This window comes from Equus asinus, chromosome 17 (genome assembly GCF_041296235.1).
Source record: "Equus asinus isolate D_3611 breed Donkey chromosome 17, EquAss-T2T_v2, whole genome shotgun sequence".
NCBI lineage: Eukaryota > Metazoa > Chordata > Mammalia > Perissodactyla > Equidae > Equus > Equus asinus.
This window is the reverse complement of record NC_091806.1, coordinates 24,381,621-24,400,142: the sequence shown is the minus strand read 5'-3', so window position 1 is coordinate 24,400,142 and position 18,522 is coordinate 24,381,621. Positions and strand designations below refer to the sequence as shown.

General features: G+C 36.1%; 1 protein-coding gene and 1 pseudogene across 1 annotated transcript; both read right to left on the bottom strand.

The window, feature by feature from the left end:
- Positions 1–5,988: 5,988 nt before the first annotated feature.
- Positions 5,989–6,923, bottom strand: LOC106844119 (olfactory receptor 5L1-like; annotated as a pseudogene).
- Positions 6,924–15,059: 8,136 nt separating this feature from the next.
- On the bottom strand, positions 15,060–15,995 carry LOC106844120 (olfactory receptor 5D18-like). The gene has a single exon (XM_014861424.1). It carries the CDS (start codon positions 15,993–15,995, stop codon positions 15,060–15,062), a length of 936 nt encoding a protein of 311 aa, XP_014716910.1.
- Between the last annotated feature and the right edge of the window lie 2,527 nt (positions 15,996–18,522).

Sequence of the window (18,522 nt, the reverse complement as noted above, 5' to 3'; positions counted from 1 at the left end):
TTTTTTAAAAAAAATTAACAGCTATATTAAGCAAATAATTCCCTAGATTGCAAATCTGAGTGACTCATAGTCACTTACTGGTGCTTTTTTTTTTTTTTTTTGAGGAAGATTAGCCCTGAGCTAACTGCTGCCAATCTCCCTCTTTTTGCTGAGGGAGACTGGCCCTGAGCTAACATCCGTGCCCACCTTCTTCTACTTTGTATGTGGGATGCCTGCCATAGCATGGCATGCCAAGCGGTGCCATGTCTGCACCGAGGATCCAAACTGGCGAACCCAGGGCCACTGAAGCAGAGCATGTGAACTTAACCACTGTGCCACGGGGTTGGCCCCACTGGTGCATTTTTAAATTCCTAAAATTTTCTCCCAGTTTTTCTCTACTAGACTTAACCTGGTCGACTTTCTGTACAAATTTTTGTCTCCATATCTATCTATGTATATATCTGTGTATCTATCTCTATCCATCTATCATCTATCTATCTACGGTTTTACACATCTGCACATTTATCCAATTTCTCATCAATCTGGGTACCCTTAACTCACTACTTATCCCATCCATCTAGAAGATACTGCTGAGTCATCAATCTCTGTAAGAAACCTTCTTTAGCTTCTTCAGACAAAAGTCATTATTCTTTGAAAGTCATAATTTCTGTGATACATCCTTTAGTTATCACTTGGGCCGCAGTGTGATGTAGTTATCAGTCTATATATTTACACTGCTTTCTCTTCAGCCTGACTGTGTGTTTCTGGATGTCATGGACAATCTCTCTTTCTCTTGTATTTCTACATCTACCCAGGAAGAAATGCACCCATACATAAGTATTATTGAAGCAGGACCCTTAGCTTTATTTTTTTCATCTGAAATATTTGAGATGTCTCTGATACTCTTCACATCAGGAGTAAGAATGTTCTCACTGTTCAAGTCCATGTATTAGTTGCTGGAGCCAAACCTGTAACTCAATTTCATCTTCTAGTCTTCTGATGCTTCTTCTATACTATACTGACCTTTGGCCTGTGCTGTAAGGATCAAGTAGTCATGGATTGGAAAGCCTTGATTTAGCTCTGAAAATTGAATTTAAAATGTAGGATGCAATATGGACTCAATTCTTTCATTTCATTTTGCTTTCCTGACAGAATTTTAGAGAAAATCGTTGGCATTTGAATCCATAGTATGTTTCAGCTATTTTTAAGATGTATTTTCACCTGTTATAATATCTCAGGTTTGATGTATCTTATAATTAATGACAAATCAATAATTGTCTCATAGTTGAATGAGTAAAGATTTTTTTCTTGGGCATACAGTTAAAGATGGTGAATCTTATAATACTTGGACTAAGAAATAGTAATGGACATAGAGAAGAGGAGCACATGGAGGGAAGCATTCCAGAGTTAGCATTCCTGAGAAACTTGGAAACATTGTCCTCATCTATCAGATTTAGATAATCATGGATATGTTACATCTAAATTGAAATAAAATGAGACTTATTCCTGTCCAAGTCCTATCTTTCAAAAATAAATGCTATGATGAGATTGAGGCCAGAGTCTAGTGGATGTGTCTAAAATCACAGATAGTGACATAAGCAAAACATGCAGTAAAATAACTTGTGTTTTGTTTTTATTTGTTTCCTTGTTTGTTTATCATATACCTCAGCTAAGTATCATTCCTTGGTGAATTAAAAAATGAAAATAAACAAAGAAAAGAATGCTGATATTAATGTTATTAGCTTTAAAAGTGTAAAGAAGTTTCTGTTATTGTTCAACAGTATCCTGAACAAGCTCTAATTACTATATTTTCAAAAATGATTCTGCTTAAAATGCATTTACAATCAATGTGATTCTAAAAGAATTAAACTAGTTGGTAGATCAGAACAAAACTTCAGAATATCGCTCATTTTAACCTTTAAAATTGTTTCCCCAGTTCCTAAATGGGTTCTTTGTTGAAATGTTTAATTTAGTTTTTAAAAATTTCTGAACATGACTCTATGCTGGCTATTGGTTATTCTTTCTAAAAGACTATTTTTAGCTTGCTTTTTTTTCAAGTAATATTATTGAGATCATGATGATTTATAACATTGTGCAATTTTGGGTGTAAATTATTGTTTATCAGTTTGTGAATACACTTCCTCCTGCTCACCACCAATGGTCTAATCTTTATCCATAACCATACATATGTGCCCCTTTATCCCTTTCACCTACCCCCAATCCCCTTCTCCTCTGGTAACCACCAGTTTGTTCTCTTTATCCCTGTGTTTGTTATCTGTCACATATGAGTGAAATCATGCAGTATTTATCTTTGTCTGGTTTATTTCACTTACTATAATACCCTCAAGTTCCATCCATGTTGCTGCAAATGGGACAATATTGTGTTTTCTTAGGGCTGAGTAGTGTTCTGCTGTACATATATACATCTTGTTTATCCATTCATCTTTAAAGGGCACTTGGGTTGCTTCCACTTCTTGGCTATTGCGAATTATGCTGCAATGAACATAGGGGTACATATATCTCTTGGGATCATTGATTTCAAGTTCTTTGGATAAATACCCAGTTGTGGGATAGCAGGGTCATATGGTATTTCTATTTTTAAATTTTTGAGAAATCTCTACACTGCTTTCCATAGTGGCTGTGCCTGTTTGCATTCTCACTAGCAGTGTATGAGGGTTCACTTTTCTCCACGTCCTCGCCAACATTTGTTGTTTTTTTGTCTTGGTAATTATAGCCATGCTGACTTGTGTAAGATGATATCTCATTATAGTTTTGATTTGCATGTCCCTAATAATTAGCTATTTTGAACATCATTTCATGCATCTATTGGCAATGTGTATATCTTCTTTGCAAAAATGTCTGTTCATCTCCTCTGCCTATTTTTTGATCAAGTTGTTTTTTTGTGTTGTTGAGTTATATGAGTTCCTTATGTATTTTGGAGATCAACTCCTTGTCTGATAAATCATTTGAAAATATTTTCCTCCAATTGGTGGGCTGTCTTTTCATTTCTTCCTTTCTCATTTGGATTCCTTTCATTTATTTTTCTTGCCTTATTGCTCTGGCAAGAACCTCCAGAATGATGTTAAATAGGAATGGCAAGAGTGGGCTCCCTTGCTTATTCCTGTTCTCAGAGGGATGTCTTTCAGTTTTTCACCATTAATTATGATATTGGCAGTGGTTTTGTTGTATATGGCCACTATGCTAAGCTATTTTCCTTCTATAAACATTTTTTTGAGAGTTTTTATCATAAGTGGATGTTGGATCTTGTCAAATGCTCTCACTGCATCTATTGAGAGGATCATGTGATTGTTATTTCTCATTTTGTTAATGTGGTGTATCACATTGATTTGCGGATGTTGTGCCATTCCTGCATCCCTGGAATAAATCTCTTTTGATTATGGTGTACAATCCTTTTAATGTATTGCTGTATTTGGTTTGGCAATATTCTTTTGAGGATTTTTGCCTCTAAATTTAACAGCAATATTGGCCTGTAGGTTTCCATCTTTTTGTTGTCCTTGTCCGGTTTTGATATCAGGATAATGTTGGCCTCATAGAATGTGTTAGGGAGCATTCCATCTTCTTCAATTTTTTGGAATAGTTTGAGTAGGATAGGTATTAAATCTTCTTTGAATGTTGGGTAGAATTCTCCAGAGAAGCTATCTGGTACTGGGCTTTTGTTTTTTGGGAGGTTCTCAATTACTGTCATTTTCCTTTTGTTTGAATTGTTGCTGTTGTTTCTCATGGTGTTTGATGAACTAATCTTTTGTCAGGGCATTTGTGTTATTATTAGGTGGCAGATTCTACCTGTTTCCACTAGGGGGATGCAGGAGCAGAGTTTCTGGCCCCACCCCATCTGTTGGAAGCTGTGGGGGTATTATGGGTGCTTGTCTCAGCCTGAGGTGCATTCAGGTGCTTTTGTGGACTGTGATTAGTGTGTAGGGCTTCACTGCTGGACCAAGGTAGGCTCACTCCTTGGCGGTACAAGGGTGCTATGGGCATCCCCTCCCCACCAGGAAAGTGATCACCAGTGGGCTAATGCTGCTTCCTTTTTCTATAGCACCCTGGGATACATTCCCTCTTTCAGATTTCGGCAGTACTATGAGCGCTCATGCAGGACTTGGGTGTGTTTGCCCCAGTGTGTAGATCTACTGCAATTTCTGCTTGAGGCCCATGGGGCTTCTAAGCTTGGCAGGCAGGGCTTCCTTTCTGGAACTGAGCTAGGGCCACTCCTTGGTACTGAAGGGGCACTGTAGACTCTACCTCCACACCAGAAAAATTATCCCAGTGGTCTAAAAGCTGCCACTGCCTCTTCCCACAGCCACCCAGGACATGTTCCCTCTTGTGGGTCTCAGCAGCATTATGTGTTCTCACATGGGCCTGGGGTCTGTTTGCCCCAACATGTAGATCTGCTGTGGTCTCTGCTTGAGGTCCTCTGGACCAACCACTGTGCTTGGCAAGTGGGGCTTCCTCACTGGGACTGAGCTATCGCTACTCCTTGGTGGCACAGGGGCATGAAGGGCTGCCCCTCATTGCTAGAAAAGTGATCATGAGCATGAGTTAAGGGCTACCACCACCTCCTGGGGCTACAGTTTCCCCAGTGCATGTTCCAACTTTCAGGGAACTTGTGCTAGGCTGGAAAGTGTTTGTGTGCATGCACAAGGCTACTAGAAGAGAACAGGACATGCTCATCTCTTTCTACTCCTTCCTGGGAGGCCAGTGCATCCACCTTTAGATGTGTAGCTGTGTGTGTCTCTCCCACATCCTGTTCTGCTGTGTGGGCTGCCTTTATTGATCAGTGAATGTTCATTTAGTTCTATTTCAAAAGGGTGAGAGACAAACAGAACAGTTCACTCCACCATGTTGTTGATGTCAATTCCACTCTTGTTTCTTCCCAAAAGACACTTTTAATCTGGTATGAATAAATACTCATATGAGTGAGTTACTTCTTGAAGTGTGACTATTAATTCAACTGTTATATTAAAACATTTGCGAGGAACTCTGCAACTTGCACCCCTTCCCAAGTACTGAAGGGTGAATGAGGATTGAATGATGTGGTTTAGACACATAGGGGAAGGGTGAAAAAAGGTCATTAAATCAAGAGCAATGACATGGCAAAGAACATAAACAGAATTTAGACGTCAACTTATCAGTCACGGTAAGCATTTGATCCAAAATATTGTAAAATAAGCATGAAGATAACAAGTGAAAAATAAAATGAAACAAAAGGCCTAAGTCAGAAATGTTGCCACTTATAACAATGGTTATTAAATTATTAGAAATATATATAAATATATAACATATGATAAAATATATTATATGAGTGACAGAAAGACATACTAATGCAGAGAAACTGACACAGACAGAGAGACAGAGAACTAATTAGATGCTGGGAATTATTCGAAGTTCTTAGCACATGATAGGTAATTTAATTTTTCTAAGATTACTCTGAAAAAATTATTCCTAATGTCTCCACTTTTCAGATATGATAGTATCTGAACTTCCAACAAAACTGGACATTGCAATCACAACAACAAAGAATAATGAAGGAGGCAGGAAATAAACAACAAAGAGGATATATACACATATGGTAATCTCATTCTGTGCATAAACTGACAAACGTTATGTTCATTGTAAAATAACAGGAATTCAATTTTGAATTGTATCATATTTACAAATAAATATGTGAAATAAAATGTGACTATACTGAGTTCTTCACTAAGCTTATGAGGTGTTACATAAAACTGAATGTGTAGGTCTTAACACTCCATTAAAGGTACTCTTTTAAATCATTTTAGATTAAATAAAAGTAAAGAACTAGGCTGCAAACTTTGAAATATGCTCAATTCTACTCTTGTAAATGGAAGAGGCAAAAAGATACGTGAATAAAAAAGGCTCTGTCACAACTACCTACCTCTTGACTGTTGTCCCCACTTCAACACTGAAGCCCAATGATTTACCCCTCTACCAGCCTCCACTTTGGAACACTGAGTTCTGCTAAGAAAATATTCTCTAGGAAAATAATTTGGAGCCCTCCTCTTTTCTGAGAGCTTCTTTCATGTCCTTATTTCTCAAGCTATGGATAGGAGGATTCAGCATGAGAATCACTACAGTGTAGAACACCATGGCCACATTGTCAGTATCCACACTGTTGCCAGAACTGAGCCAGCAATACATTAAAAGGATTGTTCGTGGAAGACAATGATGGCTGTGAGGTGGGAGGCATAGATAGAAAAGGCTTTGCATCTTTCCTCTACAGAGTGCATCCTCCGGACAGTGATGAGAATAAAAAGTGGGAAATGAAGCTGATTATGATGGTGATGATTTCGTTAGAACTAGCCACCATGTATAGCAACACTTCATTCATAGTAACATCAAAACAAGCAAGACATAAGAGGGGGTAAATCACAAAAGAACTGGTTAATCACATTTGACCTATAGGACAGGATGTCAAGAGCTAAACACAAGTGAATCAGAGAACACACAGTCCCACAGAGGTAGCAGCAGGAAGACACCAGCTCCACACAGAGATTCCCTGACATGGTGACCATGTACAGCAGTGGGTTACAGATGGTCTCAAAACAGTCATAGGCCATCACAGCTAGTGGGATGACCTCAGTTACCAGACATGGGCAAAACAAGTAGAATTGCACAGCACATCCCAGAAAAGAAATGGTTTTGTCTTCATTTAACATATTAGCTAAGATCTTAGGCATGATGATTGTGGAGTAACAGAGATCCACAAGGGATAAGTGGTTGAGGAAAGAGTAAACGGGAATGTCAAGTTGATAGTTGACCTGAAACAGTGCAATCACGCCCAGTTTGCCCAAAACTGTCACTCCAAAGATGAGAAGAAACACCAGAAAGAGGAAGACCTTTAATTCAGGGAGATTTGCTAAGCCAAGGAGAATGAACTCTGCCACAGCTGTGCAGTTCTCCTTGCCCATGTTCCCACTTCACTTGGATTTGAGAAAAATGTTAATATTCATTCTCTACTATAAGAACCCAATTTCATTTTTGACTGTCTCCTAAGAAAAAAACATGAAAATAAATGAGATAGTAAATATTTTTCAGCAAAGAAATAAGACTTTGCTTTGTGAAGTTTATGAAAAGTTCAGACATTGTAGCTTACAAAATGTCTGGAGCTCATAGTTTAATTCACAGATCACACAAAAGCATTCACATCCATAAGAGCCTATATGATTCCTTAAACTAGCCCTAGATAGTTTATAGCTTGAAACTGAGTCATTAGAAATACAGGGCACATTATTTAATTACCATATCATCTTGTGAAATTCAAGTCTCTTTTTCACTTTTATCAGTACTAGAAACATTAGGATCCTGGGAAACAATATTTTATAGTACATAGTACTCTTCTCTGTTTTCCACTGAAATGATGATAAATATGCCCATTTAAGATTGTTAACCCACAAGTGCTAATATTAGTCAACATCTTTTAAATGGAGAAAGTAGCTTTTATACTCTATGCTAGCATTTTTTCCTATGAAATTAGCATAGTGATCTTCTTAATAATGCAATTCAATGTCGTGCGTTGTTCACGGAATTGTTACTTGGAGTCAGACCTTCTGTAACTATGACTTTGAAGCCTTATAAAGAGCTATTTGAGAAATGAATTCACTACTTTAAATCTATTTGTAGAACTAATTGAAGATGTGAATATGAAACTATTAACACAAATTCTTGCTGCTGCATTGCAGCATTATTTACGATAATAAAACTTAGAAATAAAGTGTCAAACAAGAAGAAAATGGCTAAAGTTATAGCATATATATATTACAGAAAACTATGCAGCTGTTAAAATGAATGCTTTTGAAGAACTTTTAATGACCTGCAAAAAGAATATGATAAAATAGCAAGTTAAAAAATAGTAAGCCAGATTTCACGGATAGGATATTATATACATTTACGTAAGTTGAAATGCATATTTAATTATCAAAACTTCCATGACACATAAATATTTCATTCCAATCACTTTCTTCAAAAAACAATGTAGAAACTTGCCTGAATTCTTACAAAACATAAGGTTTATGGAGTAGACTGGAGAAAGAGAGTGTGATGTTTTTAACAAGGGATGGACAGATTCCAGACTTTGACATACAGAAAATGCCCACAGAGGGTGAGAACACTCTTATTAATCCTCTCTCTCCTGACTCTTTGTTGATATATACATGACTGAAGATGTACTGGTTAGTTATTCTTGGAGGAAAAAGAATCTGGACTAAAACTCAACATATCCAGTTATGTTTGTCATTCTTCAAATGACTTCAAAGAGGTGAAGGATACATGTATTAAGAAATCCAGGTTTGCAAACAAATAATCATTCTGATGATAAATGTTATCTCTTCAACAGCCAGTAAAATTGACTTATTTGTCTTTTTCTGAGTTCACTGTAGTACATAATTTTAAAAACCTTTTTTCTGTTTTCTAGCCTAAAGATGAAAAATCAGGCTGCTGATTACTTATAAATCAGTGGTTCTTAACCAGGAGTTATTTTGATCTCCATGGGACATTTGGCAATATCTGGAGACATTTTTTGTTGTCACCATACGGAGGAATGCTACTGACATCTAGTGCATAGATGAGATGGTGCTAAACACTCTATGATGCACATGACAGTCTCGCCCCCACACACAGATAACAACAGCACATGCAAACACCGAAATATTATCTGGGCCCAAAGGTCAATATTACCAAGGTTGAGAAATCTGCTAAGGAGAGACATTTCAAAGTGTTTTGCACAGTGCATAATAATTCCTCTCCATTTTGCTTTTACACTAATAGCTGTTACAAGACACTTGGTTCTGTGGATTAAAGTCCTCCCGTTTTCAATTAAGCTTGTTTTCCAATATGGAAAGGGAAAATATTTTCATAAAGAGAGTGTTCAAAATATGTCACTTCTTAAAACACTCTAAGAGAAGGCTAAATACAGATTTCTTAAAATATGTCTAATACCACTGCCTTCATTTACAATTCCGCCTTCTCTCACACATAGCCATAGTAAATTAGTCCCATGAGAAAAAAATATAACAAATTCCAAGGCTCAGAATATATCACTCATGTGTATTCCAAAAACCAGTGTATAGTCCAACCAACCAACCTGTGGGATGGTCATTATTTCCCCTGTTTCTCAAGATGTTATGATGGAAAGTGTTTTAGGCTTTATGTCTTTGTGTCTGTACCTCTGGGGCCTATGTTCCTTCTGCTTCCCAAAATAATCGTTGATCTTTGTGGGACATCAACAAGATATCAAGAAAACAACACCATCTTGGGACTCAAACAATTATGATTTCTATGAGATATAAACAGGGGGAAATACTATCTCAAGTTGGTACATATTATTATAATTCAAAATGATTCCTTACAGCATTTATAATGAATTACAGAGCACTGTATCTTGCATCCAAGCATTGCTCTGTGAGCCAGGAATCACATCGCCATTGTGAAATATGTGAATAGGTCTTACAAATTTTGCCTGTCTTATACACATAAGCTCCTTCCTGGAGGGCATAAGGGCCGAAGCCACACTAGAGTTCTGCCAAATACCAGAAAGAGGTAGCGATAATGCACCTGTTTTACTGAGAATAATAAGAATTGATCACATTTATTGACTACTCCCTGTATACTAGGTACTGTTCTTAATACAACTAATAACATATTTCATCTTTATAATAATATATAAGATTGGTACAGTTATGTAACTTTATAAATGAGGTGACTGAGGCATAGTCAGGTCCAACTTGCCCAAAGGCTAACACAGAATAACTGATAGAATGAAATCATATGCTGCTTTTGGGGTTGTGCCACACATATGATCCTGTGAGGAAGATCAGACCTACTGAATGATGCTGGGATGGCATAGTCTTTACTCAGTGCTGGAGAACACTAAACAGGATCTCCTCAAGGATCTCTCCCACGTCTGCTCCTTTTCTGACCATATGATATCTTCCTAAACCAACAGTGTTCAAACCACTATCTGTGATTTGTGTCTTTGGATATATTAAACATTCCAAGAATTCCATGGATGTAATTAGCTACAGGTAACCAGTTTCCAAATTCTCAACAACCTATGTATGTTTTCCTAAAATTAATCCCTCTGATAATTTTCTGAGTTTGAGGGATGTTTCTGCGTCTCCTTTCCACCTAGCACTCACAATTCCATTTTTCTTATTTTTCAAAAGTAAAGATTCCTCTTATCCCTTCACATATTAGTACGTTAATTATCCCAATTAGAAGAATAAAAGCAAACTTCCAAAATCTAAAACATAAGAAAATTTGAAATGTTGTTTCTTATGAAGAATGAAGTTTTCCTTTTCAAGACACTTCAAACCGATGGTATAGCTTCTTGTCATGACTCTGGCATATAGTACATATTTCTTTTCATGGAAAATGTTAGCATTAGACAAGTATTTTAGCCAATACAGTGGTTTTGAATTCAGATATATACTAGACTGATGACCATATTTTTTTTTAACATATATTTGTTTTGTTGTTAGCGCACCCTGAAACTACAGTCACAAAATGTATCCTAAAGAAGGAGAGAGTCTCATGACAGAAAAACTAAAAGACTATCTATAATGAGTATCATTGGCAGTGATATTTTAGATCATCTGGGCCACTCACTCACAGGATAGTTACTTTGCTTACCTATTTGTCTTAGATTTAAAGACATGGCAGGTGTTTGTAAAAATTAATTTAAAGGGGCTGGCATGGTGGTGCAGTGGTTGAGTTTGTGTGCTCGCCTTCGGTAGCCTAGTGTGGGCAGGTTTGGATCCTGGGCGTGGACCAAGTATTGGTGGTCAAGCCACTCTGTGAAGGTATTCGACATAAAAAAGAGGAGGATTGAAACAAATGTTAGCTCAGGGCCAATCTTCCTCACATGCATACAAAGTAATTTAAATAAAAGTTTTATTGAAATGGATTTCATGGTCATTTTCCATAATTTGAATAATATCAATTGAATGTCTAAGCTTTTGAGTAAATGTAATTAAAACACATACAATAGTACCATGTTAGTAAAATATTGTACTGGCAAGGTTCAATGACATCAACGATATGTTAAATTTTCTAAACTTTTTAATTCCATTGTTTTGGTCAAGGTGCCTAGTCTAATTGGAAGGATAATAACATGCTTAATTGTTATTTGATAAGACTTGGAAGTTCTTTGAGGTAACCTTTTCAGAAATTGATAAAGTGAGTGGTTCTAATGATTGTATAACAAACCGCTTCAAAACATATTAGTTAAAAACAAAAACGACTTATTGTATTGGTCACTATTGCATGAGTCAGTAAGTTAGTACTGTTAGTCTAATCCTGACATGGTTGATCTTGGCTTGGTTTGCTGTGCCTATGATATCCACTTCACAGGTTAGATGATCTAAGAGGCTTCACACCCAAGTCTGGTGGTTTGGCTAAATGACAGCACATGTGATGGGGGTTTGTGTTCTGTTTCTTATTATCCACTATGATAGTCTGTGATGGTTCATGTAACAGCTTTTCTAAGAGACCGTGAAAATTCCAAAAGGTTGTGAGAAAGTCACAAGGGTTCTCTGACACAATGTCACTTCAGCTGTATTCTGCTGGCCAAAGCTAGTCACAAAAGAAACCTACATTCCAAGAGTGGAAAAACTGATTCCACCATTTGATCAGAAGAGTTGCAAAGGGGCATGGATGTGAGGAGGACTGGAGAATCCGAACATTGTTTGCAATCTGCCGCACTGGGTAACGAATTCTTTTGAAAGAAATAATTTCCTGGGGCCGGCCTGGTGTTGCAGTGGTTAAGTTTGCACGTTCTGCGTCTCAGCGGCCCCGGGTTCACTGGTTTGGATCCTGGGTGCGGACACGGCAGTGCTTGGAAAAACCATGCTGTGGTTTGCGTCCCACATATAAAGTAGAGGAAGATGGGCATGGATGTTAGCTCAGGGCCAGTCTTCCTCAGCAAAAAGAAGAGGATTGGCAGTAGTTAGCTCAGGGCTAATCTTCCTAAAAAAAAAAAAAAAAGAAAGAAAGAAAGAAAGAATTTCCAAAATTTTGGCCTTCAACAAAATTGGAAGGCAATCTAATTTTGTTTAATGCAGTATTTTTTAAAAAAAATTTTGATGAAAGATCATTGTGAGAAATTGACATATAACCTTGTTAGAGGTGAAAGAGTTGATTGACATTACTATTTTAGCACAATTTCTGACAAAGTTTCTATTCACATTTACCTTTAATATCACCAAATAGTCTCAGTATTTTCATCAATTAAAAAGAAGAAATAGGGGCCAGCCTGGTGGTGCAGTGGTTAAGTTTGCACGTTCCACTTCTTGGCGGCCTGGGGTTCACCGGTTAGGATCCCTGGTGTGGACATGGCACCGCTTGGCAAAAGCCATGCTGTGGTTTGCATCCCACATATAAAGTAGAGGAAGATGGGCATGGATGTTAGCTCAGGGCCTGTCTTCCTCAGCAAAAAGAAGAGGATTGGCTGTAGTTAGCTCAGGGCTAATCTTCCTCAAAATAAAAAAAAGAAGAAATAGAAATGAAAGTGAAACCTCTTTCTTTCTAACATTAAGCGGTATCTTTAGATGGATACATTAATTGATTGAAATAGAAAACCCAAACACATATTCATAATATTTCTCATAAAAAGAAATATTTCTGAAAACAATTTAAATTTTGATTATGTTTTATCCAAATTTACAATGCAATTACATTTTTAATTATTGATGTAATTATTATTGTATCATTACAAGGTTAACTTGATCCAGAAAGTAGAATTTTTTATTTTACCGAAAGATTATGATAATAAGAAATAAAAAGTATGACCATGAATAATAAAATTATAATGTTTATAAAGCGAGTAGAATTGAATATAAATTAAGGAGAAGGAAAGACACAAATATGACGATTTCAGATGTTATTATTTATGCTTTATAGATGAATTATGCTAAGCAAAGGAAATCACACTTTTTGCTGCTATTTAAATCTATGATGAAATGTTTTATAGCTAAAATTAAATTCTTGAGATATACACCTTTTAAAAACTAGTTCAAAAACACATGATCAGTAAATGTGAATACTACTAATATGAGTCATGTTCTATATAGAATCAACCATAAAGAATCTGAAATGTCACAACTTGAAAATGAAAAATATCTGATTGTATGTCAGCGTTTGGTGGAAAATGCAGGTTTTTGATTGTCTGCAGCCTTGAATGATTGCTTTAATTGTGTGACCACCAGTTTTACATCATTGGCTAAGTCATTTAAATGTTATGAACCTTGGTTTCCTCAAAGTAAAAGCTCAATGAGTTGTGTTAGTTGTACCACAAAGTGTGATTATCCTTGGTCCAAGCATGACATAAGTAAAATAAAATCTCTATAAATAGGCATTACCCATAACTGTTTCAATTTAAGATTAATATAAATAATTTCCTAATTTCAAAGAAAATTAAAAATTGTGTAATTGCCAGTTGTGTAGTGAAAGATAAATTTGTGAATACCCAGAGAAACATAGTTAATAGAAGAAAAATCATTCCATCACCAGACATCCAGTCTCTAAGACACTGTTTCTCACATATTTTATCCTTATGTATACAATCACTGTTTAATTGATTCCTTATCAAATAATATACATAAATGAAACATTTTAATTATTGACCATAAATTCAAAATAATATGAACATTCCAGATAACTTTATGAGCCCAAATAAAATTTTTCCCCAGGTTGCTTGTCTCTTCCTTACTAAAACACTTGGAAATTTACATCCTCAATTACACTAATGATTTCTTTGGAATGTTATCCAGATATGCAGAGTAAAACGAAGGAGAAGGGTGTACAAGTTATTGAAGCAAAAGTGAGTTATTAATGTTGCATAGATCTATTATTTTTACTTTGCCAGATTAAATAGGTCTTGATGCTAATAACTATCTGGTTTCCATTTTATTTTGATTCAGGTTATATAGGCAGTTAGTTTTCAACACTTAAGGCAACTTCAAAAAGTTTTTTCTTTTAAGGAGTTCAGTTACAAAGGATTCAGAAATTACACTTATGTTCAGAAAAATAAAACATAAAGTATAGTTCATGTTTTGTTGTCTTTATAGGCATAATTATAGCATAAAATACGGGTTGGGTAGACACTTGCTTACGTTTTGCATATAAGATGTTCTCAGATCAGATCTAGCATTTCTAAGCCTTTGGTGGAGGCTCTCATAGTTTATACTGCCACACTGGAGTTCCTTTCAAAATACATTCAGGATGTAGACCTTGTCTTGCCAACTTTCCATGTATGTTACATAAACTGTATACACAAAAAAATCACACTCACCCACACACATACACAAAGATACACACATATATGTTATTTAGTATTTGCACAAGAAAAAGTTTGTTGGATCATTGACTCAATATTGCATTCGGATCTCCTTGATTTTGGCATGCTTTTGTCTCTGGAATGAAACTCCTTGGTGAAATGTACCTCCTAAAATTTTGTACATTTTTGTATCCAAGGAAAAGTTCAAACAATACTTACATTATGAAGGCATCACCCTAAAGTCCCTAGATGGATTTGAACTTTTCTTTCTCTCATATCCTCTGTGATACTTATTATATTCTACCTTATACAATGGCCACTTTTATACTGCCCTGCTGTCAACAGTGAACATTTCATTTCTTAAAGGATGAAGAATCATTTATTTAACTGCTATATCTGCTTTTATAAGAGAAATTCATGTGTTTATTGAAAGTCTAGTCTACTCCAGGTATGTTATAAGAAAGGAAATGAAATTATTTATTAAGCTTACAGAAGGTTTTACACATGATATCTATTTTGTCTTTTAATGTTCACAATCAGATTAGTAGCTATTTTATGTTATCTCAATTTTGTAGATGAAAAATTAAAGATGAGAGAGATGGCTGTTTTATTTTCCAGTAAGAGACCGAGCCAAGTTTAGTCTCTTTGAACCAAAATCCATGACCTTTCCATTGTACAACATTAAATCTTCAGAACTTTAAAGATATCTTTAAAATCAACATTTATAGACATAATTTATTTATGTGTCAGGGAAAAATTACACCAAAATAATTGCTCAATAAGAAAAAACTTTAGTGTGCATTATTTTGCTGACTGTATCTTTGACATCCTTATTTCTCAGACTGTATATCAGAGGATTCAACATGGGGATCACCACAGTGTAAAACACAGAGGCCACTTTGACTGTGTGCCTGGAGTTTTTGGAGTTGGGCACACAGTAGAGGAAGAGGATGGTGCCATGGAAGATGGAGATGGCAGTCATGTGGGAAGCACAGGTGGAGAAGGCTTTGCGGCGCTCACTGGCTGAATGCATCTTGAGAATGGTTACAACAATAAATACATAAGATGTGAGAATGACGAGTAATGTGCTGACCCCATTAAAGGTGGAAAAAATGAAAAGCAGCAACTGGGTGACATAAATATCAGAGAAAGAGAGGGACAGCAATGAGGAGAATTCACAGAAGAAATGATTAATTGTGTTGGGACCCTGAAATGATAATTTGATGGCAGAAGATGTGAGTATCAAGGAACAAGCTACTCCCCATACATATGATCCAGCAACTAGCATGGTACAGAGCTTCTGTGACATAGCGACTGTGTAGAGCAGAGGGTTACAAATGGCCACAAAGCGGTCATAGGCCATCACAGCTAATAAAAAGGATTCAGTTACTGCAAAGGTACCAAAGAAAAAGAATTGTACTACACATCCTATAAATGAAATGCTTCTGTCTTCCACAACTAAGTTCACCAGGGTCTTGGAAACAATGATGGAGGAATAGCAGAAATCCACAAATGAGAGGTGACTGAGGAAAAAGTACATAGGGGTGTGCAGTTTGGGGTTAATTTTGATTATTACAATCATCCCAATATTCCCTAAAACAGTGACGCTGTAGATGGCCAGAAAAATCAAGAAGAGGGGGATTTGCAGTTCTGGCAAATCTGAGAAGCCCAAAAGAGTGAATGTGGTCCCACTTTTGTTTCTCTCTGGCATGGTTTCTGTTTGCCAGAATCTGACTCAGTCCTGAAAACAAATATTAAGGGGAATGAGAATATAAAGAAGCTTGGTTAACTACCCTTACCAAGACTGGATGGTGAAGCAAAATATGTCTGAGAATTTCTCTATTTTTTATGCAAGATATGCTAAATGTCTAAAACGTTAAAACATAGTGACTATTCAAAAATTTTCTCTAAGTAAAACCAATACAACCAAATTATTTTTTTAGTTCTCAATTATACTTTTTAATATTTGTAAATAAGAATATGAAATCAAGAGACTTATGGTTATTTCAGCTCTCCTTGAACATTGTAAGTTCAAAAAAGATAAGCTTAGCATAATACAATTACTAATTATATCAACCCTATAATCAGTAATAAAAATCAGAAATTTCTAAACAAATTGATTTTTGCATTATATATCCACACTGTGACATTAAGAATGAACATCCTTAACACTTTAAATTTGTGCCTTTATTGGTAATTCCATACAGCACTTTAATCTTTGTTTTTCACTCTGACTCAGTAAATGCATTTTCAAAATTAATCTTAATTAATTTTTTTCGGAGAGCATGCTCCTCAGCTCAGGGAGTCCTAGATGTCAATCCTTCCTCATTGCTTGAGGAAAAATAAAATTTGAACAGACGATAAAGATAATTTAATCTATTTCTTTATTCTAGAGGGGACAAAAGAGAAGCTAGAACTTTAGTTTTCCCAATGACATGCAAAATAAGAACCAATCTACACATCTGTGACTAGATCCTAGATCCCCAGACTCCTAGCCCTGGATCTATTATATAACATCAGACTCTGATCCATGTTCTGATCTGGATACTAACGCATTTCCTTTATTAAATATTCATACTTTTAATTGACAAACGAGAGACTCTAAAACTGTGGGAAAGAGTCCAATGACAGTGTATGTGCCACAGAGTCATACTAAAAATCAGCATCAAGATGAAATTAGAATGGGATTTAGGGACACTTTCTCTGCCAAGAATAACTAACTATAGTAAAGACTCTCACTTAAAAACTCCCCTTTTCTAGGTCTCTCTCCCTCTTTCTTTTCCTACTCTCCCTTCAAGACATGTAAGGCAAGTATTAATTCTGTCTTTTATTATTTGTGAGGGAAAGGGATTGTAAATTGGATATAGTACTGCACCGTAAAGACATTTCATGAGAATAGTAATACAAAAGAACTATATTTCTCTAAATGGTTGTCAACACTTCTAACATCCTACCATTCCATAAAACTCTTTCTCTATCAGTTCTGGTAAGATTATCTCTGGTCCCACAGAAATGGATTTTAGATGGCTCATCAATAAAAACGTCAGATCCTAGGCAAAACTGAGATACTCAAGGACCCTATCTGTTTCTATATTCATAAGTTTGAGTATTAAAGACAACCTCAGTAGACAATCCATTGCAAAGCGAGACATCCTAATAATCAAAGTTTTTTCTTAATATGACATTTAGTTTAGCTAAGGCATTTAAGAATTCATCTTAAACTAATGTTATATTTAGTATACTGGCTCTTATGTCCCAAAAGCTATATAGAAAGTATGACAGTTGAAATCTTCTTTCTTATAATTCTTTACCCCATTTTGCTGTAATTTTTGCTCTCAGAGCACACACGTGTTTCCTGCTTTATAATCTTAATTAAAGCTGGTCTTCTTTAATTTTTTTCACTAGGATCTATCCAATTTCTGATTGTTTCATTTTATTTAAATATTCGTGTATTCCACCTTGACTCCCCTTCCAAAAATTTATAGAATCAAGACTGGGGGCTGGCCCCGTGGCCGAGTGGTTAAGTTTGCATGCTCAACTTCAGTGGTCCGGGGTTTGCTGTTTCCGATTCTGGGTGTGGGCCTATACACTGCTCATCAAGCCATGCTGTTGTGGTATCCCACCTAGAAGAACCAGAGTGACTTACAACTCAGATATTCAACTATGTACTGTGACTTTGGGGAGAAAAAATAAAGAGAGGAAGATTGGCAACAGATGTTAGCTCAGGGTCAATCTTAAAAATAAAAAAAATAAAAAAACCCAATGCACATTGTCTAGAATTCTCAGAGCTCCTCTCTCTCACCCACCCTAGCACCTGTTGTTCATGGGCTGTTAGTGAGGAGCTCAGCTGAGCCAGGCTCTCTACTAGAACGCTCTGTAGAATAAGTGCTCATCCTTTTCCTTTCATGTTCAGATATGTAACTTTTGCAGTGGCTAAATATTTCTCGAGAACTATCTAGATCCAAAGGGTGAATTCCTCTCCTCACATTGTTGTCTACACACCCCTCATTGAGATTAATATCAATCTGTTTTTAGAATCTTAAAACAAACCTGCTGGTGGCAAAGGGAAGTCCTTTGCAGGTTGAGAGTGATGCATGTGTTCTTATAGCTATAGCCACTACCTTTGAGACATGAACCCTAGAGAATCCTATTGCTCTATTCTCTTAGGGTCATTAAATAATCAATTAAAATCAATCACTCTTCTCTGGTGTAATTCTTGTGTATTAGAAAACCTGGAG